The sequence below is a fragment of the Trichosurus vulpecula genome, chromosome 6, assembly GCF_011100635.1.
Source record: "Trichosurus vulpecula isolate mTriVul1 chromosome 6, mTriVul1.pri, whole genome shotgun sequence".
Taxonomy (NCBI): Eukaryota; Metazoa; Chordata; class Mammalia; order Diprotodontia; family Phalangeridae; genus Trichosurus; species Trichosurus vulpecula.
Window position 1 is genome coordinate 189,093,351 of NC_050578.1, and position 12,092 is coordinate 189,105,442.

General features: G+C 36.0%; 1 protein-coding gene across 1 annotated transcript in view; it reads right to left on the bottom strand.

Annotated features, from left to right (window-relative positions):
• The window catches only part of SLIT2 (slit guidance ligand 2), a 188,185-nt gene that overhangs the window by 56,229 nt on the left and 119,864 nt on the right, over window positions 1-12,092 (bottom strand). Inside the window, exons 26-27 of the mRNA XM_036765066.1 lie at window positions 11,895-11,992; window positions 10,480-10,619 (exon numbers count right to left, since the gene is read on the bottom strand). Coding sequence (XP_036620961.1) covers window positions 10,480-10,619; window positions 11,895-11,992 — 238 coding nt within the window. The remainder of the gene's footprint in view (window positions 1-10,479; window positions 10,620-11,894; window positions 11,993-12,092) is intronic.

Genomic DNA, 12,092 nt, shown 5'->3' on the forward strand with positions numbered 1-12,092 from the left:
CCATCCAAGTAGTGTCAGAGGTAGCATTTGAACCTAGATTGTTTGACTCTATGGACAGTTTTCTTTCTACTATACCATCTTGTTGCCCCAGTCAATCTTATCATTCGACATATTTCTTTGATGATATCTTTTTTTTTTTATTCCTCCATGATGATTCTACTCTGCTATCTCATTTTAGCATGGAAGAGATTCTAGGTCCTAAAAGCCTAGGTTGTTGGAGGGCAAGTTCTCATACTTCTTACCAAGTTGGAAAAAAATTGGTTCACTGGCTCAGCACTGGCTCATACAGTCTGTTGTCTGAAGACCAGCCTATTAAGATAAAAAGGTCTTATCATCAGATGTGTGAAAACCCGTGATGATTTCTTAGGGTCACAATAATTCCTGATACTATCTTCTGATAAGTGAAGGATTTGTGGAAACACCCACACAAATGAAGTATCATGGCAAGAGAAATTTATAGCTGGAAAAGACCCTAGAGGTTACCTACCCTGACCTGCTCATTTTGCAGGTAAGAAAATTAAAGGAAATTAGGGACTCACTGACATTCCCATTGAAGAAGAGACATCATAGCACAATGAAAACATGCTGGATGTGGAGTCAGAGAATTTGAATCAGAATGTTGGCTTACTAATCACTCACTACCTGGGGTACTGGGGACAAGTGACTTAACCTCTCCACTCCTCAGGTCATCTGTGAATTGAAAGGGTTGGGGAGATCAATAGTGTCGAACTCAAACAGAAACAGGGGCCGCTAAAACACATATAGGAATCTTTGCATGCTTCATATTTTTTTAGAAAACCATAAATTAACATGATCTCTGTTTCACTGTATTTTTATTTATTTTGCTAAATATTTTCCAATTTCATTTTAACCTGGTTTGGATGATAGTCAGGAATATTGTGGGCCCCATGCAGCCTTTAGGCTGTGTGTTTATCACCTCTGGGCTACATAGATTCTGATCTTCCTTCCAGCTCTATATCTATGATCCTTTGGTTATAGAACTGAAGTAACTAATTTATTATAAAACTCTAAGGAACAAAAACCAATTACACGTTATATATAAAACATACCTTTAAGATAGCATAACTTTTGTTTTCTAGATGAAGTTAAAGTCTGTTTAATAATTCTTCAGTGACATAAGGCTTATACCTTCTGCTTTAGTGTAGAAACCTTTTATTTCAGGGATTCTTAACCTTTTTTGGTGTTTCATGGATCCCTGTGGTAGTCTGGTAAAGGTCATGGTTTCTTTCTCTGGATAATGTTTTTAAATGCATAAAGTAAGATACATAGGATTATTAAAAAAAACAATTACATTGAAATTTGTTGTTGTTCAACTGTTTTTCAGTTGCTCCCAATTCTTTGTGACTCCATTTGGGCTATTCTTAGCAAAGATACTGCAGTAGTTTGCTATTTCCTTCTCCAGCTCATTTTTACAGAGGAGGAAACTGAGAAAAACAAGGTTAAGTGACTTGCCCAGAGTCACTCAGCTATTAAGTGTCTGAAGCCAGATTTGAACTCAGGAAGATGAATCTTCCTGATCCTAGACCATCACTCTATCCACTGCCCCATCAATATTGAAATAATAGTTGTTAAAATATTTTTAACAAGTATCTCAGACCCCAAGTTAAGAACCCCTGCTCTATTTCCTTAAGAAAATTGTGAAATAGTTACATAAATATTAATCCTTGCAGTAGCTTTTAGTCCTAGAAAGATACCTTTTTAAAAACATTTTTTAAATATGTGAAAATTAAGGAAGGCTATGTAGCAGGTCCCAAAAGTCCTAGGGTAGTTTAAAGCATAAGCTTTAAGAAGCTTAAAACGTGTTTTTACAAAAGTCATAAAAGATTAGCTGTAATATAGGATGTCCCAAACATCTTAGTTCAGTTTGAGACATCTTGTTTTGTAGCTTGAGATGTTTAGGCCAATAATAAGAGAAAGTAAGGCACCAAGCGTTCCAAACGATTTTAATTGGGGCAGTTGCTTTAACAAGAACTTGTATTCAGAAGGAAAAAAAAATGTTTCTAAGACCAGCTGGGATGATGACATTGCAATAGTAAAAAGCTGTGATGACGACGTCATAATAGTGGCAATGTTGTTCAGTCATTTTTCAGTCCTGTCCAACTCTTCATGACCCTGTTTGGGGTTTTCTTGGCACAGTACTAGAGTGGTTTGCCATTTCCTTCTCCAGCTCATATTACAGATGAGAAAACTGAGAAACAAGGTTAAATGACTTGTCCAGGATCACACAGCTAGTACATATCTGAGGCCAGATTTGAACTCTGGATTATGTGTCTTCCTGACTCTTAAGCCAGTGATCTATCCACTGTTATCACCTAGCTGGCAACACACATAAATAAGTCAATGTTTAGAATTGAGTTAACTGCCTTTGAAAATATTTTCAAAATAGTTCTTTCATCCTAAAATGACATTATCCTGGTCTTTCTCCAATTCTGTCACAATTCCATTGGCCTCTGAAAGCAGCAAAGGGGATGGATTTTTTAGATATTATTTTGAGTCTTCTGTCAGTATGTCAAGAACGCATGAATGTGGGAAGTTCCCCAGAGTCAGATCTCAAGGTCTTAGAAAGAGCCTAAAGAGGTTAAGTGACTTGCCCATCATCACACAGCTGAAAAGTGTCAGAGGCTTAGGTTGAATACCAAGTCTCCTTAACATGAAGTACTTAATCCACTATGTCAAAATGCCACTCTAAAGAAAATGAAATAAAACTTGAGTTACTAAGATCTAAGATGAAGGGAGAAAAAAAGAGTGAAGAGTGGGGGAAAATTTTTCCTGTACATTAATATATTAAATTTTAATTTCCTTTTTTCCCCTGTGAATGTACCGTGATTGGTATATGGATTTTATACATTATTTCGATGGTCGTGTAGATTGCTTAAGGTCGAGGGACAAGAAATATGACTCACATTTCACTCACATTTGTTGGGAAGGCAGCATGATATAGTGTAAGGAACATTGGACTTATAGTTCCAATATTTGAGTTTTGCCACTTACTAGCCATGTGTCCTTGGGCAATTCTTTAATCTTTCTGAGTCAGTTTCCACATTTGCAAAATGGCCATAATACTATTAGTACCACTTGCCTCAAAGCAGGGTAGTGAGAATCAAAAGGGAAGATGTATTTTTTAAACATCAAAGTGACATGCAAATATATGCCTTTGTTATTGTTTATTGCCTTGTTTATGAAAGCTGAACACTCAAAATTACTCAGGATGCTTATACTTTGTCAAGGGATCCATAATTTGCTACATGGGGCAGCTAATAAGAGTGTTCCTCTAAGATATCTGTAATGGTAATCAGGACCGGAGTTTTTGCTGTTCTTATCTTAAATGCCTTTAATGAGTCTGGCCTTTGTTTGAATGGGGCAGGTGAAGTGGGACCTTTTTTGCCTAGGAGGGTTTCTCAGCGCTAAGACAATCAGGAGTCATTGATTGGAAACAATGCATATGGCGGTACTAGTAATTAACTAACTTTCCCACACCCTGGTGTTAGTGGTTTCTCACACCCTAAGTGATGAGCCTAGAGCTCTCAGAGTCCTGAACAGGGTGTATGTACTAGAAGGTTAGCATTTGACTTTTGGGGGTACACTCTTTGAAAGAGTGACAAGACGCTGGGCAAGACATTGAACAAAGCACACACCCCCCACCCCCGCTTTGATAAACCTAGAAAAATGGTGGTGCTTCTCTGGTAACTACGTATTGCTATGGATATAGTGGTTTGTGTTATTTGATCTGTTTATATAATGCATGTGATTTGTAATTTCTGTTTGTATGTGCCCTGAAGTTCAGGAGGCTGATCTTTTCCCCCTGACCTAAGTGAATGATATATGTATGTTTAATTAAACTGAGACTGTTAACCACTTAAAGATGCTTTCCTTAGAAAAGCAGATCAAAGAACCTGTGTTGGCAGCCCTTCTGTGTGCCCTTGTTGTTGGCTTTACACAGCCACAGTAGCTGCTAGCAACATTGTTGTTAGAATATCCTAATCTAATTTCTTCTGATCACAGAACTCCTTTTGCAAAGTGGAATTCTGACATCACTACAGAACTATTTTGTATATGGTAAAGAAAAAAAAAGATTCTTTACCTGTTTAAAGAGCATTGTTTTTTCCCCAAGTTGAAGATAATTTTCAAATTACTCCAAAGAAAAGAAAGGGTTGGCTCTTTAATGAGAAAATTCAGTTAGTAAGGCAACCTTTGGAAAGCAACAAGATCTTCCAAAGGCATGAAGACCGAACTATTTCAACTATTTAAAATAGCAAAGCCCTGCTCTGTGTTTTCAGAAGAAGGAGGAGGAGGAAGGATATGGATTCCATTTAGGGCACTTCACAGCACTTTGAATGAGCCTAAGTTCTTCCCCACGATTGAAGCCCATCTTTCTAATATCTATATCCTCCTGCTGATGTTAAATGGCAGTGAATTACAAAACACATCCTCAGAAGCATCAAAATAGTGGGTTACACAAAGGACAATGGAAAGGCAAATGGCAGGCACACACATGGTAACATGTGGCCCTCAGTGGTTTGTATGTGATGCGACAGGAGAGCATCTTCAGTGATCTTTGTGATCCACAAAGCTGGTGGCTGATCAAGTAGTGAGAGTGAAATATAACAGGTGAACTGTTCCAATGGTAAAATACTGAAGGGACAAGGTGAAGTACAATAGATTTTCTATTGAGAATTTGTAGGACATGGAAAAGAATCACACATGACGAGAAGGTTTGGGTAGGTGGAAGCATATTCATGTAAATGAAAATCACAGATCCATTAAAGTGCAAACAACTGTTCATACGTTATCTAATTTGATCCTCCCAAACCCTATGAAGTAAGTATTATGATTATCCCAGGTTTGTAGATGATAAAATAGAGGCTTAAAAGGTCATACAATTAATAAATAAATATAGCAGGTAGCATTTGAACCCAGGCCTTATCTGATCCCAAGGCATTGTTCTCCCTACTATACCATGTTGGCTTTCATCATATATTAAGATAAAATAAAATGCATTAATGGCTTTTGCACGTACTAAAAGAATGAATATTTGTCCAAGCAAGATGAAACTTCTGCATTAACTTACTAAGAATTAAACACATTGTTCTGTTAATTCCTAAAAGAAGCTAAATCTACATCTTTATAGATAATATAGATGTTTTAAACTACCTTCATTCAAATAAATGATCCAAGTTGGCAGCTAAAACACTACCAAAACAATACAGAGCAACCTTAATTTTCCATTATAAGAATAAAAGTAGCAAGCTGCTAAATACTGCATTTCTTTATTCACTCCACAATCCTACTTTATATGTCTAAGATCGTTTGTTTACCTTGATAAGTATGTGCTGAAGTCTAAATGAAATTTTAACTGTTTGTTTCTTCAAGACTGAACTCTTCTTATTTCAACCCGAATATGTATATAGTACCTAAAAACAGGGCAAGTAGGTGGCATAGTGGGTAGAGTGCTTGACCTAAAGTCAGGAAGACTTACCTTCCTAAGTTTGAATCTGGCCTCAGACACTTACTAGCTATGTGAACCCGGGCCAGTCATTTAACACTGTTTGCCTCAGTTTCCTCATCTGTAAAATGAGCTAGAGAAGTAAATGGCAAGTCACTCCATTATCTTTGCCTAGAAAATCCCAAATGGGGTCAGAGAGACAGACACCTCTAAAAAAAGACTAAACAGCAGCAAAACCTAAAAACAGCTTGTGAACTGGTGACAAAATGAAGGTGTAGTCATTTAACAATTACAGAATAGTGTGTATTAGGATTTATGCTGCAAGTTTAAATTCTCAGCTCTAGTCAAAATTCTGCAGTTTTTTTACATGACTACCTCCTCCTTCTCCTTTCCTTTTTAGCTATGCTTATTATTGCAATGACTTTCTATACAAATTCTTTTTGGAGAGGAATCTATTACTTAATACCATGTAGTATACTATTTTCATATCCCCATAAGCCTGTATGGTGAGCTTTGCAGCATTTATTTTATTGATTATGCCAAGCAATATTATATCTACAAAACTTGTCCCCCAATCTATAAGGACTTGAAATAGATCTGTGATTTCATTGGTGTAGGTAATTCTCGGGCTAGGAAACTTCTACCAATTCAGGTAGTCATTGCCTCAACTTAAGGGTTGTAAAGACCAGTAAGAGGTTAAGTGACTTGCCCATAGTCACATGGTCAGTATGTGTCAGAGCTGTGACTTGAACCCAGGTTTTCTTAGATTGGAGCCAGCTCTCTATTCATTATACCATGCTACCTCTGTTTACCCAATTTATAACAAAATTGTGAGATATTTTAAAGTAATAGGGTTTTCCCTACCCCCAATAGCATAACCACGTCATAATTTCCAGGATGTTTGCCATATTGGAGCACATGTTTCTTGTTGATATTTTCCATTTTAAATGTGGATAGGTAACTCTAATAATATATACATACATACACAAACATATATATCCCCACAACACATCAAGGATATAAATGTCTGATCTGACATCTTGATTTTTGGCTTTCACATCATTTCTTTTACGATGCTCAAACAATAGAATCCATGCATTTTTAAAGGGAAAGGAAAGCAAGACACCAAAAGGAAAAATAGGCTAAAAACACAACTAACCTTTTTCCACCTCATTCAGATTAGCAGCTGGCAGCAACAAAGACAGAAGAGACAAGAGACTTTTTTACATTCTAATACAACAGCACAGCACATTAAGCCAATGCACAACTATAGCAGCAGAGATGCCAGGTTGACATAGCAAAGTGAAGCAAGTTTCATTTATTAAAAACCTATAGCAGGGCAAAAACAAACAAACAAACGAACAAAGAACCCCTACACAAACACAGAGAAACAAAGTTAAAAAGTATGTGTTATCCCTCGCAGTGAAAGAGATCAACCACTAGCTTAGGATGGCCAAGACTGAACAGCTGATGGTATCATGCAAAAGAAATGACTGACTGATTTGAAAGATGTACAGTTAATGGCAAATGTTTAAGCACTATGATTTTCTTTAAAAAAAAGGGGGGGTTATGTCATGTAATAAAGATAAAAATTAAAGCATACTTGATATAATACAGTTAGAAATTTTGTTTTAGTGTTTTGTGATTTCTGATTTGCATCTATTCTTGTATCTTTTTATTGCTAAGTTCTATGGCAGTGTTGGATCACATGTTTGTGGCATCCTTGTACATGACACTGAGATTCGAGTGTTAATTAAGAAGCATAATCTTGACACTGTAGATCTAGCATTCTGACTGTTAGAAAATATGGAAAAACTACATTTTTTCAATTCAACACCTAAGTTAATACCAGCTGTTAGGAAAAGGTGTCAATTTTCAGAACATCATGGGGGGGGATGCTGCATGCCCCAAATTTCATTTTTCTCTTGTTTCTAGCTCATCTTGTCTAAGCAATGCTTTGAAGATTTACCTCCAAGGGATGTCTTGGTTGTTGGGAATTAATTTGAGATTGATGCCAACAATTTTATCAAGGTAGAATTAAATCCCAAAGTGCCTGATTTAAGTATCATTTTTACAGTTTCAAGATCATATTCTCCACGGCAACTGATTCTGTCCTTCAGGATAGGGATTTTAACTCTGAGTTGTAGAGAAGTATTTCTTTCAATGCACTACATGACTATGAGAACAGATAATGGTTGAGACTGGATAGATTGATAGATAAATAGATAGATTAGATAGGTAGAGATAGAGAACAGCTCAGATGGGGAAAGTGAAAAAATATTACATACATATGTAAAATTATCTAATCTGCATCCATCTATCCATCCATTTATCTATCTCTCTCTCTCATTCTGTCACTTCCTGGAAAGGGAAAGAAAAATATGTCATTCTATAACAAATCCATTACTATACTGTGGTGTTTTAATCACAGGAGGCTTTAGGAAATAATAAATAGAGCCTAATGATTAATGAAAATATTCCTTACTAGTATTTCATTTTGTTGGGAATATGTCCATGAATATGTCCCCTTAGTTTTCCGTTATGTACCTAATGGTTTCCCTGTCAGTTTGCTTTTTATTCTGTTATTTAAGAATTTTATCTTACTAATTATATTAAGATCTTTACTTGAGCTCTTAAAATACCTAAGTAACTGCTTTTGCAATATGAATTTACAAGATTTTCCATGTTGTTTTATTTGCTCCTCCTTAGTGGGGTTCACTTATCTCTCACTGTAAGCTTTGAGGTACATTGGAAAAAAATGCAAGACCTTCAAAGAAAAAGCAATTTGTGACTTGAGTGATTTTTAAACAAAGGCAACATTATTTTATTCCCTGAACAAAACAGTGTTTCTGTTCCCAGGTCTCATGCTCGTTAATCAGCATTCCAAAGTTAAATTTAAAACAATACAGTCACATTAAAAAAAATCCTCTCTAACTGCAGTCTTGGATGAAGCAGGATATGGAAACCCTTGGGCCCAATTTATACTTTCCTATAATTAAATGCGCATCTATGTGCCACTGATTTCAGTCTTTGCAGATGGCTGTTTGATATTTTGTAAATGAGCTCATTTCACATATGGACAAGAACACTATGGATGTTTCAAATCATACTCAGAAACCTTCCATACATGTTGCAACTCGTATTCAGAAGGTTGTTTGTTCTATAGTGGTTAACTACCTGGGAAAGAGCAAGACAGACCCAGGTCCAGAGTCAAAAGGGTAAAAAAAATCAGTCTTTGTACGTATCCTGAGTACTTCTAAAGAGTCATCCTTTTGTTTATTTTTAAATTTCTTTGAAAAAATCTGATACTTGTAATCTATCAAATATTAGTCAAAGTGTGCTAATACTAATTGAAATTGGTTTTAGAATAACTTTGAGAGTTCTTATACATACATGCTGAACCTACGTGGTCATGTGAAATAGGCAATGGAAAATTTGAATGGCAAACGGACAGGCTTCCACATTTTGTTTCCCTTATGTTTTTGGAGAAACCTATGCTGTTATTTGTTTAAAAAGTGATTTGGCAGTTTTCTGTATATTTAAGAAACAGGTTGGAAACAGTTGCTGTCAGTAAAAGCCAGGTGACTGATAATGTTTCCTAGCAGAAACTAGAGGAATCGGTAAACAGTTCCCACTGTGTCATGAAGAATCCTTAAGGCAGTTCTGAGTACAACAGATGGTAGCAGGAGCTGATAAGAGTGTGTCAGGAAGACAGCTTGGAGAATATAGGTGTACATAGGAGGAAGTCTCAAAAGAAAGGAATTAGAGATGAAAAACCAACAAGAAATGACTATGCTAAAGACAAAAAATGTTAGATTTAAAACGTGAATAGAATCCAACTCCTCATGTAATATCTTATGTAAATTGTCATACAAATGAAAAAAGGTTAAATAACTTGAAAATCGAAGTGTGCCAGGTCATTCCTTCTGTTTGTCCAGGTCAATCAGAAACACACACACACACACACACACACACACACACACTCATCCCTAGGCACAAGGCACACATTAACATGCTTTCAATTTGTACAATTAAAGAAGTGAAACTTGATTTCCTGAGGTTGTCATTTTGCTAACCAAAATACTTAATCATATATTAATTGTTTTTCAAGTAAATATTCTTGAAAAACTCTCGGGTAATTGGGGAATCATGTATAAAGCCCAATGTAACCTATTTTTCCAAATTTTCTTTAAAAAATTATGTGCAATTTTGCTTATAAATATCAATGTTTCTACATACTGGATTAATTATTAAGGAATAAGGTTATTAAAATATAATGCTCATTTGGGGAAAGGAGATAACTGTTCATATTAATTACCGAGCAAATAATCTATAAGCCAATGCAGGATGGTTAATTCTATCATGATAGGGCACGTCACAAACTTGATGCTTACTTTATGGCACACTAATTTTTTCTGAGACAAAGATATGGACACACCCAATAAAAATTCATAGGAGAAAGATGTTGAGCAGGATGGAGAGTCCTAGGAAAACTAATACTTCCTATTCTATTTTGGTGGCATTTTCCCCACATTATTGGGACCATCAGATAATACTTTATGAAGATATGATGGTAACAAACATGTAAGTGAACAAACATATATAGACATGTGTAAGTTCTTTCAGTGTCATTATGTTTTGATTGAGTAAACAAAACTTCCATTTGTTGTGTGTATATGAATGGCCTGGTTTGCAATGGAGGACTTCTTTGTTTGATAATACCATTCATTTGTGGGAATCAAAGCTCTGTATAGCTCGTACAGGCACACTGGCACATCTCTAGGCTCATGGACCCTTTCTTCTTCAGCTCGCCTGGTCTTCTTGTGCTTGGCCCTAAACCAGCCATAAGCCATTTCTTTATTTGCATTATCTCAGATTTCTCAAAATAACTAGTTGTTCCTCCCCGATCTCCACAGTACATTTTACTCAACATACCCTGTCTAGTCTCACTGAGGCTTTAAACAGACACCCTGGTTTGTTCCTGTAGTACTGTTAGTGAGTGTGAGGAATCCTACCTGTGTACTCAGGTGGGCAAAGGCATGTGTAGTTGTTAATTCCGTCGACACAGGTGGAATTATTTTCACAGTCATTGTCTTCACAGTCATCAACATTCACTTCGCAATTTTCTCCTTCAAATCCATCGGCACAAGTACACCTGCAAACCAGAAAGGAGGAAAGAACAAACATTTTCCTCTATATTTCTGAACATTCAGAGTTCACGTACTGAAAATTACAGATTCACCAATTACAGAGCCTTTAAATGTGTAGAAATTGAGTTTTAAATGACTTTAAATGACATGTTGCAAGTACCAATTTAAAATAATGCCCTGAAAACCAGAAACTAAAAAGCCTCTTTGGGAAAGGAAAAATCATGCTTGTTTTTATGATGGCAAATGGTTCTATGTCCTTGAAAGTCAAAAGTGTGGGTATATTTGCAAGTCAGAAATACAAGCAAAGTGTATTCTAATGTTCCAGATGTTTTCAAATACCTAGTTGGGCTCCTGTGACATAATTTGTGATTCTGTTGTAAGGTTGCTCATGACTGATGAACAGCTGGTTTGGATTTTAAGAAGAAACCTATTACCTTCTCTTTGATGCCCTTTACCTGAGGCTGGGGGAGATAAAAAAAAAAGTTTGTTTTTTTGTGGGCTGACAAACTGTCTATGGACCTTCAAGTCCTAATTAAAATTCAACTTTGATGTGGTATAAAATGTTTACAATTTAATCCTGATTAAGTAGCCAAATAATCTTTGGGTACAGTCTAGATGGAAAATATAGGGATAATTTCTTAATGAATTGCAGGAATGAAGAATGTTTCTTTTAAGAGTGGCATTTCTAACAAGCTTGAGCAGTAGATTAGCATTCTTATGTGAAATTATTAGAGTCCTTTAATAAAGAACTGTATTTCATAATTCATGAAGTACATCTGGAGTAATTGTACTGTATGATTAAATAACTCCAGATTAAAAATGCTCACAGCATGTTTATCTACTGGCATAGTAGCTTGGAAATGAATCATTAATTTTCTGTTTCAGTGGGATTTACATCTTATCATTTACATGCTGTCTGTTAAAGCAATACACAAAACAACAGCTGAATATGAGACTTTCAGCAGGGGGCTAGCCAGCTATTAATTAGCATAATGGAACCAATACTATGCCATCCCCTGATCTGCCTTGACTAATCATAATGTGTTGTTATTTTGTAATTTTCATTTTAAAAAGCACACTGAGATTTCTGAGGACTCCGTAGTTTCTTAACATTTCAATGCCATGAAGAGGCGCCAAAATGACAGTAGCCTTATCAAAAGATTCTCAAGGTTCTCTCCCTGTTAATATCTGGGATGTGAAAGTAAAAGCAATTTTTGATTAGTTTTTCCTCTTGCAGTGTTTCAGGTTCAGAAGGTTGTTTACACATGACATCAGCTTACCAGAAACCATCCCTTTCTCCTTCTTTCAAGTGACAAGTTCCGCCATGTTTGCATGGGTTACTGATGCAGGAGTGGATTGGAACATCACAATCCTGGCCCTGAAAACCAAGCAATCAAAGAAAACAACAGTTGAGCATCAACAAAACAATACTTGAAGTACATAGATTCAAAGAGGGAAAACATTCTTCATTATCCCCT